Here is a 15,018-nt window from a genome sequence, read left to right as displayed (position 1 = left end):
CTATCAGAGTTCATCTCGCAGCTATAGCAGCGTACCTACAAAACAGGCAACATCTTTCCTTGTTTAAAGTACCAGCAATTAAAGCTTTCATGGAAGGACTCAAAAGAGTCATTCCACCAAGACTGCCACCTTCCCCAGTCTGGAATCTCAACATAGTACTTACCAGACTAATGGGACCACCCTTTGAACCTATGCATAGGTGTGAAATACAATTCCTCACATGGAAGGTGGCCTTCCTCATAGCTATCACTTCACTCAGAAGAGTAAGTGAGTTACAAGCGTTTACAATTCAAGAACCATTCAAGAACCATTCATGCAGTTACACCAAAACAAGGTGGTTCTTAGAACAAACCCAAAATTCTTGCCTAAAGTAATTTCAGCATTCCACATCAATCAGTCAGTGGAACTACCGGTCTTCTTTCCAAAACCACAGACGGTAGCGGAAAGGGCCCTACACACATTAGATATCAGAAGGGCAATATTGTATTATATAGAAAGAACACAAACTTTCAGAAAGACAAAACAGCTATTTGTAGCGTTTTCTCCTACACATAAGGGCAATCCCATCTCTAAAGCAGGCATTGCCAGATGGATTGGAAAATGTATACAAATATGCTACTTAAAGGCAAAGAGAACATTAACTGTTCCTCCTAGAGCTCACTCTACACGTAAACTAGGAGCATCTATGGCATTCTTGGGAAACATTCCACTAGATGACATATGCAAAGCAGCTACCTGGGTTACACCGCATACCTTCACAAAGCACTATTGTGTAGATGTGCACACAACACAACAAGCTAGAGTGGGACAAGCTGTACTAAAGACTTTATTTCAGACTGTTGCAACAGACACGGACGACCACCGCGAGGGAGAGAACTGCTGTATAGTCTATTCATAATGTACCATCTGCAGCCAATATGCCTCGAACGGAATATGCTACTTACCAGTATGCATCTGTTCTTGGCATAGAGGGCTGCAGAGTGGTACATGCCCTCCCAGCCTCCCCGGAAACCTGTGTCTGTTCCAACAATATCTTATTTAGATACACTTACATGAACATTTCTATCTGTATTCTATCATACTACTCCATCTAACCCTACTATGGCAAAACAATCTAAGGATGGAGCCGATGCCCATGCACACTAGCAACCAAAGGAGGAGTCACCAAGCTACAAAAGACTCTCCAAGAGAAAAACAAGTGCAATCATCTGAGCCCAACACCAGATGGCGATCTATTCATAATGTACCACTCTGCAGCCCTCTATGCCAAGAACAGATGCATACTGGTAAGTAGCATATTCCTTCTCCCTTCCATGCCAGGTTTAGATCCAAGGTTGGAACAGAAGATCTAGTCTTTAGGTTTATGCTGATTAGAAATATATTAAGATCCAGAAGGACCATCTTTAGGTAGCCTTAATCGAAGTTGCATTCAGTCTGGTTCCCAGAGCTTGTCTCTGGGGCTCTCTCAGGTCGATGGGGACTCCTTCCTCCTTGATTGGGATTCTAATGAGGCTTCACAAGAACAACTGTGCCCAAGTTTGGTGGGGCAAGGATGGGGCTTTGACAGGTAGTATTAGCGTCACTTGTGTTGTCCGACAGGGATGTATCCTCATGCAGACACTCTTTTCTCTGAATATAAATGATACATTCACCCATCTAAATAAATGTCTTCATGATGGCGACATTTCTATCCCTGGGCTGTTTTCGCCAATGACATCCTGCTTATCTCCAGAAACCCTGTTGGAATCCATTAAATACATTCCTCAACTTTTGTAATCTAAAGGGCTTAGAGATTAATGTCCAGAAAACACAATGTTTGACCTCAAGACCACATAGATCGTTATGCAAAGATGTAACAATTGGGGCTATGGTACTCAAAGTTAATCATTTCGACTATCTTGGAATTAGAATTAGCTCCTGTAGGGAAGTGGGTTTCTGTTGCAGTAATCCCCCACTTTTTGCCTGATAACTGATGCACTTTTCCTTGTTGTGCCCTGGGTCCCTGCCAATCAGGAACCCACGGCATGTGCTCCTTCCCTAAAAACTGTACTAAAGCCTAAACCCAATTGGCATCTCTGGCCACAGGTAAGCCCCTGGTGAATGGTACCCTAGATACCCAGGGCACTGTGACCAGAGAAGACCCCTAAGGGCTGCAGCACTTACTGTGCCACCCTTAGCAGCCCTGTACCCTGACACACATACACTTCTTGGTACAAACTACACAGAGATTCGACATGGCACACACCCCTGTGTGCCATGCCCACAAACACACTTCCCTGGCATACATCAGTCACCCCTCTAGCTGGGTGCACTATGCCAGTGGTGTGGGCACAGGTGCATGAGCCCTGTGCCCCTACAGTACCCAGGGCCATTCCTGGGCACTGTAAGTGCAGTGATGCCATTAAGAGTATATGGTGCTGGGAGGTTGTCATTACGAACTCCACAGCACCATAATGGCTACTCTAAAGACTGAGAAGTTTGGTATTGAAGTTCTCAGCACATTAAACCCACACTGATGCCAGCGTGGGATTTAATGTAAAATGCACTACAGAGGGCATCTTAGAGATGCCTCCTGAAACCTGATCAACTACCAGTGTCCTGACAGAGAGGCTGCCTAGGCTGCCACACAGCAGACATGTTGCTGGACCCCTGGGTAGAGAGCCATCCGCTCTCCTGGGCCTGCAACAATGCACATCCTCGGACGAGGTGCTAGGTCTCCTCCCCCAGGATGGGCAGGGGGAGCTTCAAAGGCAAGCCGCCTTTGTGAGCTTCTCCAGGCCACTTGCTGTACTCAGCAACTGGCCCCCACTGGTTCTGACCCCGACTCTGCTAACAAGAGGACGACACCAAGTGACTTGGCCTCTGCCCTACCGGCCTGTTGATCCTTGAACCTGCTCCTGCTAAACCCCGGGGTCTCCTGTGGACAGCAACCTCGAAAACCCCGGAGACCTGCCTGCTTTGCTCATCTAAAAGACTGGGACTCCCATGAGCAGTGGTTCTGCTCAAACACCAACAGTCCTGGTGCCAGCCAGGGACCGCAAATCCAGCACACTCTGCACCCGCCCGGCCTGTGCCTGAGTGGACAAAGACCGTGAGGACGTCCCCCCGGCGATTGTGACCACAAATTCAGTGCCCAAGGACCCTCCTCGACGACCCAGACTACGCCTGTAGCCTCACAACAAGGGACCCCTCCAACCGCGACCAGCAGAGGGTAAGATTTCCCGACTTCAAAAGACACCCCGGCACCCCACGACCCCCTGTGCCCAACTCCTGGGTGTCTACCTATCCTCCAAGATCCCAACTTACCTCTCGAAGTGGTGGACGCACCTGAAGAATCTCCGTTCCGGAGCCTGCAGCCTTTGCTCAACTTCCAAGTCTCCCATTGAATAACATTGAGCGCCCGACTGCTCAAAAGCACCCCCCTGCACCCAGCCGGCAGAGTGCAACCTTTGTCCTAATTTACTTCCCCATTTGCCCTGAGCAAGTGACCAGGAGCCCAGCTCCCACAGCCGTGTGGCCTGCTTGCCAGCAGCCACCAACCTAAGACCCCCTGGGGGCTACCAGGCTAACATTGGGCCTAACTCTCTCTGCACCCGGCTGCCCCTCTGCCGCTGAGGGTGTACCAACTGTACCTACCTGACCCTGGGAGACCCCTGAGTCTATGCCCAGAACCTTAACTCTGCCAGTCGAGTACTTGCCCAGAACCTTAACTCTGCCAGTCGAGTACTTACCCAGAAGCCGATAACTCACTTTTCTTCCATAGGGTAACATTGACTGGTTTCACTTGGAAATTCTTTTAAGTGTGGAGTTTTGAAACTTTAAAATATTCATCTAAAATCAGCCGAAAAACGAATTCCGATTTACTCACCTGTTATCAGGAGAGATCCCAGTGCTGTATCTTTCAGCCCAGCACTGAACCAGAAAAGTAACTATAACCGTGATTTACTGTTAACTCAATTTTCCTCCATAGGAATCCATTGTCTGGTTTTCACCAGAAAAGTTTCCAAGTGTCGATTTTGGAAACTTACAAATATTCCTTAAAAATCGCCTGTATGACATAAACGCATTCTTTCAATTGTTTACAGGAGATGCACGAGTGCTGGATCCAGGATCCAGGATCCAACACTGAGTAAGAAAAAGTAACGTTAAGACTACTTACCTGCTAAGTGAATTTCCTCCCATAGGATAACATTGGTGATTCAATGTGAAAACGTTTCTGTAAACTTTTAAAATACAATAATATTCTTTAAAAATCACAACTGTAACCAAAACGCTTTTACTCCACTGTTTACAGGAGATGTCTCAGGATTGAATCTAGGATCCAGTCCTGTGGTTAGAAAAGTAATCCTTAAAGTAATTAATTGCATTTAACTAGTAATTCCCATTGAGCTCAATGTAACATTGTGTTTGAAATTGTGTTGCCTATTGCAACAACTGTAACTATTGTATTCAAAAGTCTATTGCCTATTTGAAAAGTACTTCACTAAAGTTACTAATTCTGAGAAAGAATATTTTGATACCTTGTTGGTTCTAAAATAAAACGATATATTTTTTTATACAAACAATTGGCCTCGAGTTCAGTTCGTGAGTGTGTGAGACCATTTGCTGACTGAGTGTGTACAACAAATGCTTTACACTGTCCTTTGATACTGCCTTACTGCTCGACCAAGCTACCACTTTAGAGAGTAAGGTTATATCTAACTTTAGTCTCTGCCAAACCTCTGGGGACTGTGGACTCTGTGCACACTGTACCTTACTTTGGTCTAGTATATTCAGAGCCACTTTCTTACAGCTCCCTGTCGTGGTTCGCGCATATTGAGAAGAGCAATGCTATCATTATGCATAAATCAGCTGCTATCGGGAGAATGCATCGGCCATCTCCCTGATGTCAAGTTATCCAGCCGTTAAACTGTACAAGGCTTCTGCCCAGTCTGCTGCTTTGCACGGGGCAGAGATCTGGGGCATGGTTTGATTAGATTCCCTATCAGCTAGAGAAAACCATTTTAAAGATTATTTAGTTAATCTCAGCCTACCACACTTGTCCCAGTATACTTCGATTTAGTTTTAAAACAGATTGGTGACCGCGGTTTTGAGACCCTTGGTTTATTGGGTCAGTATTTGTTCTACCCTAAAACTGGAAAGCCTATTCCATGGCTATTCTACATAAAAAAAATGGCTTTATATCCTGGGCTTGGAAGCGATGAGGATTAATCATTCTACTAATTCATCATGGAAAGTTCTTATGAAGAAATCATTCTAGGGATATTTAACAGCTCAAAATGTGCGGAACTCTATTAGTGATAGTCTCACTGGTAGGCTAAAACCCTTTTTATTAAGATTAGGGTTGGCCCTGAATATTTACACTTGAAAACGAAATAAGATTTGGCCTGATGAAAAAAAAAATGTAATCTGTGTCCGGATCGGGCTGAAACCATTGAACGTATTTTGTTCAGTTGTCCACTGCACTTAAGCACCAGAGCAAAATGGGTGAAACCCTATTGCAGGAAAATGGGTTTCCAGCATTATTCCCCTGCTCTCAGAAATTTTAGTTCGGATACAAGCAGAACAGCGGTCTTTCGCTTGAGTAGATTTCTCCTAGCGGGAGTGATTAAGAAACATTTGGGCCTCCCGCTATATAGTATATGTCTGACCCTTCATTGTGCGTCATCAAACTAATTTGTAACTGGCTTCAGTGCTGAGAGATTTGGACGTAGCCAGGATGATTGCCCTTGTATTATTCTTTTTATTGTTGTAAAACCTTTGCGATTTTATTATATATCCTAGGCTCATCCTTTGCTATTTAATGTCAGCATGGATTTATATCATGTGGATTTTGGATATTACCTTTGGTTACAGAAGGTTTTTAACATACTTTTAATGAAAGTTAATCATTTGCTGCACTTGCCCTTTATCTGATCCGGGTGACTTATGGAATAGTGTTGGACATGTATGTGATAGATTGTATTGAGGCATATGAGTCAGTATGCTGCTGTATTTTAAGATTTTTATTCTCTTGTGTGATTTTTATCCTGTATTTCAATGGGTTTAGTGATGATTTTTGTAATTATGTTTTTCTGTTTCATATTGCTTTTATGGTCTATGTGACCGAAATAAAGTATTGCGATGTGAGAATTATAAATAAGGGAAAATGCTTCAAGCCTTTTTTAGGTCTCGCCTGGCGTTGGAGCGCATGCGCTCCTCGCCTGCGAGAGCTATAGTCAACAAGTCAGTTTCGAGAAGGGGACTCGAGCCCTGCCCCTCATTTTCATTGGGTAGCATCAGCGTTTATGGTAAACGCTGGCTTCCCATTGGAAAGTAGGGTTTTTCGTTGCCTCCCTTTGGCTTTTTGCCGGACTGGCTTGCCTGATTCACGGCTGCCGTGAAGACTTTTCTTATCTGCTTGTTTATTTAACAAGCAGATAAGAAATGTCTTCACAACAGCTGTGAAACAGGCACGGAGCTCAGAGGCATACAGGGTCACAGGGAGGACATGGCAATGGCGAGTGCTTGTTAAGAGTCACAGTGCATTTACTTCATGAGTGTATCGAAGCAATGACGCAGGAGTGCGAAATGTGACACTTAAAGTCAGTTTCGACTTTTGAGGCACCAGCATGTGGATTCTCAAATTTGTAGATGTCAGTTTCCATGCGTGTCTGAAGCGTTCAGATATGGCCGAAAACGTGTCATGCTTGCTGCGGAACGCACCTGAAACTAACCACTGCAGCTGACCGAGTATATGTCCCTAGTATGTCTTCGCTGCTCCTGAAAGAATCTCACCTCCTTACCTCTCACGGATAACTCAAATCTTGGTATTGCTCCCCCGCAACCTCTCACCTTGCGGCTTCCTCCATAGCCATTGTAGAGATGTTGGGGGGTGAACATTAACCCTCCTAGATTGGCAGGTCCCTCCTCATCCTCCGCACCACTGGCCCCCAGCAGCAGATGGGGTACTCCCCCGCGCCCCCCCCCCCCCCCCCCCCCCCCGGGACCTTCTAGCCCCCCTGTGTAGAAATGCAGGTCCATGGCTGGCTGCTGCAGCTGCTGTCCAATCACAATAGTGATGTGTGGAGAAGTGTGGCTCAATGATTAGAGCGGCAGACCCTGATGCAGAGGTCTAGCCCGTGACCAGGGTTCAATTCCCCGCCTCGGCGGGTCTTGGGCTCAAAATTCCACGGACCTGATAATTCTCGCCTCGGTACCTATTCCAATCATGGAGTCCCACTCTGCAACTCTGGGCAATAGCTTGCTTAATCTCCACAGCGGCCCCTACAACGCTAAGGATGCCTGGCCTCCACCTTAGGGGTGCCCATGAGTGGACGCCTCACAGGGAAAGCCAGGATGGGTTCCACAGCGGTATTCGTACAAGCGCCTTGAGACCCTTGCGGGTGAATAGTGCGCTATACAAGTATCAATTTACATTTACATTTTACAATAATGCACTGCTACCGTTAAGTGGACGGAATAACAGCGGACTCCAGCCTATCACCAGCGCACGCCGCTTCAAGGCATGGGGTGACGTCATAAGACCGCACCACATGGGTGTGACACAACTGCCCACCAGCCTCTGCTTGGCTCACAATTCATAATCTAAGGGGAGGGAGGGAAAAAAATCACTTCCAGGGAATAGCTCCTCGACGGAAACGCAAGATCTCAAATGTGGCCGCCATGAGTGCGGTGTAATTAACGGAGCCCGTTCCAAGATGCCGCTAGTAGACATATGCTGTAAGAGGGATGCGTATACTGAACAGCATTGGGTATATGCAAGATAGGTCGCATGAGTAAGGAACTAGAATGGAACTGTCTAGCCTCGATTTCAGTCTCTATTGTTTTAGTTACTGCTTCCGCTTTACCCAACTCCATGGCCATCTCCTCGGTTGCTAGGCAACAAGTCGTTGTGTGTGGGGACATGCCTTTTTTTCTTGTATAGTCCAGCGTAAGATTTAATAATTCCAATAAGCGACAAGACAGCAAAACCACAGACACTTGATATCCAATAACAAGCATTAAAAATGCAATAGGTCTCGCCTTTCATTAATTTAAAGCCATTTGCTTTTCTATACGATACCATTAGCAAAGCAAATGGCTTTAACTTAATCAAAGCTGAGACCTATTGCCTTTTCAATGCTTGTTATTTGATAGAGTCCAAAGAGACATGGGTTACAGGTTTTGTTTACAAAAAATGTATTCTGTATGTTCTGTATGTTTGTTAAAGGTAATGGGTTTACAGTGCAAATAGTCACATGTTATTTAATATATCCATTGGTCTATTAACTTCTTTTTAATTAGCATTCTGAAAGGAAATAAGGCTCTGTCATGTTATATGAGCCTTCTGGTAAAAGGCTGATATGCCTCAAACTTTCTTGACCCTCCCAGGCTCTTTTAACTCCTGTTCTGCTCCCCAAGCCAAATGCAAATCATCCTTACTATTTCAGCAGTTGATAATACATTTGGCAGATGGTAGTTATCACTGCTTTGTAGACAAGTTCAAAAAGGACAAGCTTATTTCCATTTTGCTGTCTGTTGTAAAGTGCAGAAATGTTGCATTATGGCGCCATGGATCCCAATTACAAGATGATTTGTAGTACAGATTTAGGGCAAAAAATGCACTCTATTCCATCCTTTATTGCATTTGTTTCTTTGTGGGGTGAATTTTTTTTTCAGGTTTCACAAAGCAGCGCAAATGTGCTGTCACCAAAATCTATTGTTAACAAAACAAAAAGCTTTAAATAGGCTTAGTGCCCACCTATTACTTACTGTTAGTTGGCTTCTAGGTCACTCTTGTTTCCTTACATATGATTGGTAAGAACCTCCTGCTCCTTACTCCGGGTGCTTCCAGTGTGCATCCCTGTAGTAGAGCATGAAACTAGTACAGCTTCCTGTCTGGGATCAGTGTACTTCCGCTAGCCAAGCGCTCATACAGGAATGTTTTATTTTTTTATCTTTTTGACATTCATCTAGAAGAGTGCATGTTTCGGCCGTCTCTCCCCCTTGCCTCTCACTCATGTTGCTTGGCCCTCCCCCTGCCGGCCGTTGGGTTGCTGCTCCTTTCCTCCTTTCCTCCCTGCACCTCCTTAGTTTTGCTTTCCTCCTACCCCTTACTCCCACTGTCTTCTTGCTGCTCCACCCCTGAACCTCTTTCCTGTTGCTTCCCCTCCCCCCTGCACCTTTTTCCTGTTGCTTCCCCTCCCCCCTGCTGCCCCCTCTCCTGTTGCTTCCCTGCTTCCCCTTTATGCTGCCACTTCCTGTTGCTGCTTCCCCTTCCTGTTGCTGCTTCCCCTTCCTGTTGCTGCTTGCCCTTCCTGTTGCTGCTTGCCCTTCCTGTTTCTGCTTGCCCTTCCTGTTGCTGCTTCCCCTTCCTGTTGCTGCTTCCCCTTCCTGTTGCTGCTTCCCCTTCCTGTTGCTGCTTCCCCTTCTTGTTGTTGCTTCCCCTTCTTGTTGTTGCTTCCCCTTCTTGTTGTTGCTTCCCCTTCTTGTTGTTGCTTCCCCTTCTTGTTGTTGCTTCCCCTTCTTGTTGTTGCTTCCCCTTCCTGTTGTTGCTTCCCCTTCCTGTTGTTGCTTCCCCTTCCTGTTGTTGCTTCCCCTTCCTGTTGTTGCTTCCCCTTCCTGTTGTTGCTTCCCCTTCCTGTTGTTGTTGCTTCCCTTGCCTGTTGTTGCTTCCCTTGCCTGTTGTTGCTTCCCTTGCCTGCTGCTGTTACTCCCCGCCTGCTGCTGTTACTCCCCGCCTGCTGCTGTTACTCCCCGCCTGCTGCTGTTACTCCCCGCCTGCTGCTGTTACTCCCCGCCTGCTGCTGTTACTCCCCGCCTGCTGCTGTTACTCCCCGCCTGCTGCTGTTACTCCCCGCCTGCTGCTGTTACTCCCCGCCTGCTGCTGTTACTCCCCGCCTGCTGCTGTTACTCCCCGCCTGCTGCTGTTACTCCCCGCCTGCTGCTGTTTCCCCCCCGCCTGCTGCTGTTTCCCCCCGCCTGCTGCTGTTTCCCCCCGCCTGCTGCTGTTTCCCCCGCCTGCTGCTGTTTCCCCCCGCCTGCTGCTGTTTCCCCCCCCTGCTGCTGTTTCCCCCCCTGCTGCTGTTTCCCCCCCTGCTGCTGTTTCCCCCCCTGCTGCTGTTTCCCCCGCCTGCTGCTGTTTCCCCCGCCTGCTGCTGTTTCCCCCGCCTGCTGCTGTTTCCCCCGCCTGCTGCTGTTTCCCCCGCCTGCTGCTGTTTCCCCCGCCTGCTGCTGTTTCCCCCGCCTGCTGCAGTTTCCCCCGCCTGCTGCAGTTTCCCCCACCTGCTGCTGTTTCCCCCCCACCTGCTGCTGTTTCCCCCCCACCTGCTGCTGTTTCCCCCCCACCTGCTGCTGTTTCCCCCCCACCTGCTGCTGTTTCCCCCCCCGCCTGCTGCTGTTTCCCCCCCCGCCTGCTGCTGTTTCCCCCCCGCCTGCTGCTGTTTCCCCCCCGCCTGCTGCTGTTTCCCCCCCGCCTGCTGCTGTTTCCCCCCGCCTGCTGCTGTTTCCCCCCGCCTGCTGCTGTTTCCCCCCGCCTGCTGCTGTTTCCCCCGCCTGCTGCTGTTTCCCCCCGCCTGCTGCTGTTTCCCCCCGCCTGCTGCTGTTTCCCCCCGCCTGCTGCTGTTTCCCCCCGCCTGCTGCTGTTTCCCCCCGCCTGCTGCTGTTTCCCCCCGCCTGCTGCTGTTTCCCCCCGCCTGCTGCTGTTTCCCCCCGCCTGCTGCTGTTTCCCCCCGCCTGCTGCTGTTTCCCCCCGCCTGCTGCTGTTTCCCCCCCGCCTGCTGCTGTTTCCCCCCCGCCTGCTGCTGTTTCCCCCCGCCTGCTGCTGTTTCCCCCGCCTGCTGCTGTTTCCCCCCGCCTGCTGCTGTTTCCCCCCGCCTGCTGCTGTTTCCCCCCGCCTGCTGCTGTTTCCCCCCGCCTGCTGCTGTTTCCCCCCGCCTGCTGCTGTTTCCCCCCGCCTGCTGCTGTTTCCCCCCGCCTGCTGCTGTTTCCCCCCGCCTGCTGCTGTTTCCCCCCGCCTGCTGCTGTTTCCCCCCGCCTGCTGCTGTTTACCGCCGCCTGCTGCTGTTTACCGCCGCCTGCTGCTGTTTACCGCCGCCTGCTGCTGTTTACCGCCGCCTGCTGCTGTTTACCGCCGCCTGCTGCTGTTTACCGCCGCCTGCTGCTGTTTACCGCCGCCTGCTGCTGTTTACCGCCGCCTGCTGCTGTTTCCCGCGCCTGCTGCTGTTTCCCCCTTTCCCTCGTCCCCCAATCCTCCCTCACGTTATTCCCCCTCGCCCGCTTTTCATTGTTGCTGTTCCTTCCCTCCTCCCCTGCACCTTCCTCGTGTGGCTAATCTCCCCTGTCAATGCTGGCTACGTTATAGGGCTTTTATTTCTGGACTTTAAGACATGTTGCACAACAGCTTGCGATGCTGTGCAACATGTATAACAAAAAGCTGACAAACTCAATAGATCTCGCATAGGTGCAGTTTATTGACTTTGCCAATGCTTGTTCCCCCCTCCCCCTCTCTCAACATACCATTCATTTGAAATCAGCACCCTCCCAACACTTTGGTTAAAAAAAAGTTAGCCCTATACTACAAAACAGGTCTAGCACAGCTCCATATCTCCAGTAAAGCTTCATAACTCAATTCCAACACAGCACTTCCATTTGACCTACAAAATAGCTACAATTGCAAACTTCAGCTTCAGAGCTCTAGCATAACTCCTCTTCGCCGTAACTCTAGTACGGGTCCAATATGCAAGCTATTCCTATACCACTGGAACATGTCAACTCTTACTCTACATTTTCTGCAATAAAACAACTACAACTACACAGTTTCACACACCTCTTCGGCCAGTTCCACAAATTCAACATAATTCCAATTCCGACTGCAGTACTTGCTCCTTTTCAAAGGTCCTCCCCAAAATTCCAGTCTCACAACTAAAAGCATCCAATATCTTACATTTTAATACCTGCTTTTCTGCATAACCGTTCTAATACCGAAACAGCTCTATCTATAGAATGCCATTACAACTCCACACCACTCTATATCTCAAGCTGCAGTCCTGTGCCATTTGCCATCAGTACCATTTGTTGCTGTGCTACCATGAATAACACAGTAACACCACCAAGAAGCATCAGTACATCACACCACTACTTCCAGCACTTCACTTTGCCAGCACACCCCAGTACAATACTGTCCGGACACACGACCTTGAAAACAACTTCATGATTCATTCACAACTATACCAAAGCACATCTCCCACATACCTCAGCAACACCAATACACCAATCCAACACTACTGCAACTTCACAAAGTTAATCAGAGCCCAAACATCAACTCCATAACCATAGCACTACAATAAGAGTTCCAAAAACCACAAAACACTACAACAAAATTAACACATTTGGATACAACTACAACATAACACTCCAAGTACAGCCACAACACACCACTTAAAATAACAGCACAAAATTACTGCCATGAGTGAATAAATTGTGCCCAATGTGGTAATATGCTTTCTGAAGATTTAAAGTATTTTATTTGTTATTTATAGAGTCCAGGAGACCACGTTTGACCTGGAGGGAGATGTTCAGAGTGGAACAGCTTCAGTGGTAAGGAAGTTATGTTACTCTAGTCTTACTTAATATACTTTATGTACATGTCAGGAACTTTACATTAGCCTCTAAAAGCCCCTCGTTAAAGACAGCACCAGTATCTATGGTTCATGAGAGCCCCTCTGGCATAGCCCATATAAGATTCCTAGTTCTCACTAAGCCCTGCCAATTTCCTTCTCTTTCCTGATGAAATGGATGTATGTTTAAACTGTGCTAAATGTTACTTGAGTATGTTCAACAAACTTAATTACCAGCATCTGACCCATTAGTTAGGTTAGAATGGCTTCCTCACTTTCAGCCCTTAATTCTCTTAAATAATGCTCATCTTTTATATTTTACCAAGAGACGATGATGTCCAGCTAGATCTTTTGCATCCTTAGTTAATTGCACTGTGGTTCAAGCATGCCATTTCCTTGGCTAACTTAGACTGAAAACTCATAATCCATGTCAAAAGGACATGCTTCTAAGGGGGCACGGATGTTCCGTAGCAACGAAGACCGAAGGCTACCTCTTCGGTCTGCCCAGCTCTTAGATCTAGTATGAGGGAAAAACACATGACTTGAGTATGCTTTATTTGTAAACCGTGAAGGAAACGGATATGAACTTTGTGCTCTAGGTGCAGATAATAATTTAATCTGTTTGTCTTAATTGCACTAGCGGTCTGCTGCGGCCACCAAAGTAATGTTTTTTGCTGCATAGAGTGAAAGAAAGATGCTCTAACCTCTTGCTGTTTATTTTTAACCTAATTGCATTTCTCGAACCCCTTCATTGGTCTTGCCCAGTCTAAGGCTCTCTGCCAACATCATCCTAATTGGGCCTCTTTACCTTCGGTACCGCCTTATCTGAAAGAACAGATTCCTTACCTTTGAATTTTCCCAGGTGTCCGGTTGGATCCGTAAGATTTTTCTTGAGCAGTACCCCTGCATGCCGGTAGGTGGTGTCGATTGGCTCCTTGCATTGTTAGCGTTGTCCTTGTCACCTGTGCAGGCGCCACTTTGGTGAGCTGATGTCAGTTACTTTTCACAACTTCTTCTCCAGAAGCGCTGAGCTATGAAGTGCACTGGCACTGGTGTATCCAAACTAAGGCCCTAATGAGGATCAGCCCTGACCCTAGAGATTTGTCCACAGAGTGGGGGGGATAGGTGGGTTGGTAAGAAATCTGTGGCTAGATAGCTCTAAAAGTAGCACTCCCCTTGGGGGCGTGTGTCCGCTCAATGCACAGCGTGCATCCATTAGTGCACATTAAATAAGTCAGTCAGTCTGGAACAAGTTAGTCATGTTTTCATAAATTGAATTTATTCACTTTAACAGGTAGTCAACCTCTCCTCCCAAAATATCGACAGTGGGATGATTTCACTGTTATGCAGAGGCTTAAGCTTCAACTCCCATGAACAGGGGGATTCTTGCAGAAACAAAATAGACCTGTTCAAATTTGTCAGGTACTTGAAGATCAAAAAACACTTCTGTGGTACTCCACCCATTACAAAGAACATCAGAAATATTTGCATAGACAACTCTCTTTGTATGCATAGTATCAGGGACATCCAAACACACATCTACTCCTATCTCTCACTGACTCAGATGAAACACCCATTAACATGGAGAATCTTCTCCAGGAACTAGATTTAGAAACAGACCACACGCTGAACAGTGGTCTCAAGACCAAGTCCAAATGGATACCTGCACTCCAGGGGGGCAACTCAATCAACACATTTTACAACCTAGATTTGGCGGACATGGAAAGACACGTACACAAGGTACTGAGCACGAAACATAGAACGAAAGACAACCTACGCAGGGAAGAACGAGTAGCGTTGAAAACCCCAACATCCAACACAGACATCATAATCAAAGAGGATGACAAAAGCGGGAATGTGGTGGTCATGAATTGGACTGACTACTACAACAAAATCTTGTCTCAATTACAGGACACATCCTGTTATGAACAGCTCACCTACAATCCCACTGCCACACTGGTCACCAAAACCAACACAAGTTTATCCGATTGCCATACATTGGGTCTCATTGATGAGCAGGAACATCTTTATCTGAAGGTTCACAGGTCTGCATTCCATTGGTTGTGCACCTTGCCCAAAATACATAAGTCGGCACCATTTCCACCTGGGAGACCAATAGTATCAGGCATTGGCGGTCCCACGGAGAGGCTCACACAATATGTGGACCTTTTCCTTGGCGCCATGGTCAAATACATGCCCTCGGACATACAAGATACTAAACACATCTTGAGTATCTTGGCTGATGTCCAATGGCAACCGGGTATGATCCTGGCTACCCTTGATGTGTTTTCCCTCTATACCACCATTGAACCGGGGTTAGGGCTGGAAGCCATCACCAGCTTGCTACACACTAGACCGGCTACTTTATGGTAACACACCAACATGCTTATTGCCATGATGGACATAATCTTGAACAATA

At 47.4% G+C, this 15,018-nt stretch overlaps 1 protein-coding gene across 18 annotated transcripts in view; it reads left to right on the top strand.

Moving 5' to 3' along the window:
- Positions 1-15,018, top strand: part of AFDN (afadin, adherens junction formation factor) — a 2,152,715-nt gene that overhangs the window by 643,479 nt on the left and 1,494,218 nt on the right. For all 18 annotated transcript variants that reach the window (XM_086927064.1, XM_086927054.1, XM_086927053.1 and 15 more), the window contains one exon: positions 12,522-12,579. In XM_086927064.1, the coding sequence (XP_086783190.1) occupies positions 12,522-12,579 (58 nt within the window). The remainder of the gene's footprint in view (positions 1-12,521; positions 12,580-15,018) is intronic.

Source organism: Lissotriton vulgaris, chromosome 6, assembly GCF_964263255.1.
Source record: "Lissotriton vulgaris chromosome 6, aLisVul1.2, whole genome shotgun sequence".
Classification (NCBI taxonomy): domain Eukaryota; kingdom Metazoa; phylum Chordata; class Amphibia; order Caudata; family Salamandridae; genus Lissotriton; species Lissotriton vulgaris.
The sequence above is the reverse complement of the archived record's forward strand: the minus strand, read 5'-3'. Positions and strand labels throughout refer to the sequence as shown.